The sequence below is a fragment of the Atta cephalotes genome, assembly GCF_000143395.1.
Source record: "Atta cephalotes unplaced genomic scaffold scaffold00011, whole genome shotgun sequence".
NCBI classification, from domain to species: domain Eukaryota; kingdom Metazoa; phylum Arthropoda; class Insecta; order Hymenoptera; family Formicidae; genus Atta; species Atta cephalotes.
In genome coordinates, this window is record NW_012130075.1 from 4,715,405 (window position 1) to 4,719,513 (window position 4,109).

The 4,109-nt window shown below is 30.9% G+C and overlaps 1 protein-coding gene across 1 annotated transcript in view; it reads right to left on the bottom strand.

Annotated features, from left to right (window-relative positions):
- Positions 1 to 2,174, bottom strand: part of LOC105617085 (dihydropyrimidinase) — a 23,484-nt gene extending 21,310 nt beyond the window's left edge. The window contains exon 1 of the mRNA XM_012198664.1: positions 2,136 to 2,174. Within this exon, the coding sequence (XP_012054054.1) occupies positions 2,136 to 2,174 (39 nt within the window). The remainder of the gene's footprint in view (positions 1 to 2,135) is intronic.
- Positions 2,175 to 4,109: the final 1,935 nt, after the last annotated feature.

Genomic DNA, 4,109 nt, shown 5'->3' on the forward strand with positions numbered 1-4,109 from the left:
ATATATATATATATATATATATATATATATATATATGAGGCTTGCGATGTTTATATTGATATACCAATTGAAGTAATGATGAGACGTAAAAGAAGAGCGCACCGAGATGCATTTTCTTCTAAATGTAGCAATTGATTGATTAATTGATCTTTATCCGAGAAATTTGACAAATATCCAAAAAACAATAAAATTTTTAGTTAATTTAAAAGAAAAAAAATCTCAAAATATAAATCAAACAAATAATTTTATCTATATCAGAGAGAATTCATTAAAAAAAGTTAACAATTTATTTTTATGCACATAATGTGATATATACGTATAAATTATTGCTTAAATCGCATATCATCATAATTGTATCGTATTTGCGTCAAACGTTATAAACATTTTCATTGATTAAAAAATGTCTGATACGTAAAAAATAAATGATGATAGTGATGTACCAAGTAAAGTCAACAATTTATCACTTATCTAACAAGATATAAACACGCATGCACATATATAAAATTCAAAAAATAGAACGAGTACTCTCTAGCAGTCGTGTTACTCCGATTAAATGCATATTATGTCATATGCAAACGATAACCTCAATAAGATAAACGGTATCGCTAAGAGTTCTCATGCGATCGGGAGCACGATTAAGTCGTATCATATATTTTTCAAATCCAAGCTATAAACGGACAATTATTAACGGATATTAATGGATATTAACAAAAAATATATCGATACCGTTTAAATCTATCAATTACTGATTACAAATATCGTTGTTGTTTATTAATTAGTAGGTATATTAATGCAGATTTCTCATTCCCACAGTAAATTTCATACTTTAGTAAAATTCCAGTACGTACCCAGATAACAAAATGTCTGCAGTCTTCTAGCAGACTCTCAGCAGATTCGAGCAGAAAATGACGGCAGTCTACCATCAATTGCGTCCGCATAGGAATACGCATTGTATTCTGTTAACATCGCCTGTCGATATAACATAAAGGCAAATTGTTGGCAGAAACTGAGCAGATCCTGCCGACATTATCTGACGCTTGCAGATTCTGTTACATTTTTTCTAGCAATCTGTCAACAGTATTATGTACATCTAATTCTATTGTTATTTTGTTGGCATAGCAGTATGTAGCAGACATTTAAAAAAATCTGTTTTCTACAGACTTGGCTATCTGGGTATGTACGTACAAATGTAATAATTTTTGTGATATTTTAAAGCAAGCTGCAAACAATTCTAAAAAAATACAAGTTTAATTATTACGTACGTACAAGTACTCTGTTTCGAATAAATCGAATTATTTTAAGTGTAAGTAGAAAAATTGGTACGATTAGAAAGCGCAAAAGTGGGTAAAATTGAAAAGTGCAGACTTTAATTCATTTAGGAGAAAGTGAGATAAAAGTTAAAACGCAATTAGAGTTTGTTATTTTAATTCGATTGTTAGTTTAATTCAATTTTAATTTTTAACGTCGACGAATGTACTCTTTGATAAATCAATGATATGATTCTCTCAACGTTTAATATTTTTTTCAAAAATAGTTTTGTTCAAAAATTTCTTTCTCCATAGAATATATGATACTCTCGATGATGAAGACTTTCACGACACGCATTTAAAATATTGTAGAATGTTAAAATATTGTAGAAAAAAGATTCGCTCTCGATCAAGATGAATATAATTTTCTGAAAAATTGAAAAATTTGTGGAATGTTGTTTAACAATTTTTATTTCGATACACGAAAACAGAAGAAAATCTTGTTAACGCCCAGCAGCGCGACGACGAGATTTCAGAGCGCAGAGGGTAGAAATTGAACCCGTGATCTTTATAAGTTACTTTACTCGCACACATTGCTTGAAATCTTAAAATTTGTGTATTTAAAATGAGATAAATTTACATATATGTATTTAGGGGTTGAAGAGAAAGAAGACACTATAAAAAGTACAAGCAACGCTTCCTATGAAGAGCTAATTTATTGCAATTTATCGAGCTACTACTGTTCCTCGCTCATCATATAGATAAAATCGTCATTGCACATAGATAAAAATAACAATGTGCCTTTTCTTCAGCGCAAAACTAACAGCCACGCAGCGGGGGGGGGGGAGTTTGCATAGCAGGTGCTAAAACTGGCTCAAACGTACTCACCTGCAGATGAATGGGTACCTTCTTCACCGGAGTACTCATCTCTCGCGGGCTCACCTTCCACGGGCTCACCTTTCTCTCAAGATATTCTTTGATTTGTCTTTCTTTTGATGCACGAGCCACTTAGCTTAGCGTTTCTCCTCTGCTCTTGATTCTCTTCTACGCGGAGAGAAGCGGAGAGAATGAAAGCAGGTGTACCCTGATGTATCCGCGTACCAACTACTATACAATACCGGTTACAAACTGCGCTGGCGCGCATCGACTAACCACTAAACGCGGTTGACGTTGTTGACGGTTGACGCTTGATGCTGTGCGACGCTGCGAGCGCGCGTCACCACCATTACAGGGTGACTACTCCCTCATCTCGGCCAATCGGAACAATGCGCGGACAAATTTGAAATAAAACACCGGTAAGATTCGCTTTATATGTAACCATACAGTTAGATATATGTATGTGATATAATATTTAACTTTTTTATATTTACGAATTTCATGAATTGCAAATTACTTCTTTCCGTTCTTTCAACTTCTTTTTTTTATTGCCGACATATGTCCATATATATCGATAAATGATGAATAATGATAAAATAAAAAGTACCTTCTCTGATTATTATTTTAGCACTTTCAGTCTCATAATAATGCGAAAATAATACTAACAAAATTTTGCATAGGTATGTGTGTGCGTGCGCGCGCGCGTACATATTATATACACTCTTTGATAAAAAGTTAGGCACAGATTTGAATAAGTCATTTCAAAAACAGCGACGAAACATGGCAAAATGTCATAGGACTGTTTCGATTTCTCTCGATAAGGTTTTCGAAAAAAGTCCTACGCATTTATCATTATCGAGAAAATGATCTAGATTTGAGCATAACTTTTTTTTCAAAAAGTATATACACTGACATATAAAATACATGAACGCTTTTCTACTCTTTTCATCTATAAAATATTTATCAAGAATTTATTCATTGTTATATTTCAAAATATCTTACGTACAACATTTAAAAAGATTTTTGCGCTAGAATCGTGAAACATCATTTGATTCTTTTTTTAAAAAATAAAATTATGAAAATGATTTTATAATCTTCCATTTTATTTTTTTTAAACTAATGAAATTAGTTTCATTTTAGGATTGCAAAGAAATTTACAATTAAATTTAGTCACTCATTTATGCTCAGTCGCTTCTTTCTAATATTTTGCAATAAAATCTTATTTTATATTACATTTAGCACGATGTTGACAAAATCTGACTAGTCAATTCAAAGATCCAGGACATTCCACAAAATTTTGATTTTTTCATCGATTAATTTTCATTATTTAATTAATTTTCATCGATTTGTATATTATATGCATTGTATTTAAGTTAGAATTCTATACGAATGAATTAAAACAAATTTGGAACAATATTATTTCTTGCTTACTAAATGATATCAAAGGAACATCTATCGATACAAACAATTTTTCTACTAAGTATTTTAGACGTTGAATTCAAGTTTCTCATTTTCTATTAGTAACTTATTGCATCTTTAAAGGAGGACTTATACTCAAGCACAACTTTTCTTCTTATTATTTTTTCTTTTTTTATGTTAATTTTTTTAGAATGAAAGAATGATAATGAAATTTTAGGCAAGCTCTGAAACTTCAGGGGGTTTTCTAGGAATTTTCCAGAATAAAATTCCAGTATAATTCCAGAATCCAAGGATATTCAAGGATCGCTAGACATCATGACTTAGATCGCATGCGCGTACGCATGTCATTATACAATTAAAGATGCGTTCCGAGTTTTACGCTTATAACGCTTGTAAATATCATTTAGCCTTACAGAACATATTCTACACATACTACGATGGAATAGACGATAGAATAGATCTTACGTTTATGTAAAAATAAAATTTATATAAAAAAAATTTAATTATATTTGTAAAAAAGATATGTTTATTAAATATTGAATATATTGAAAATGGGCAGAAATATAT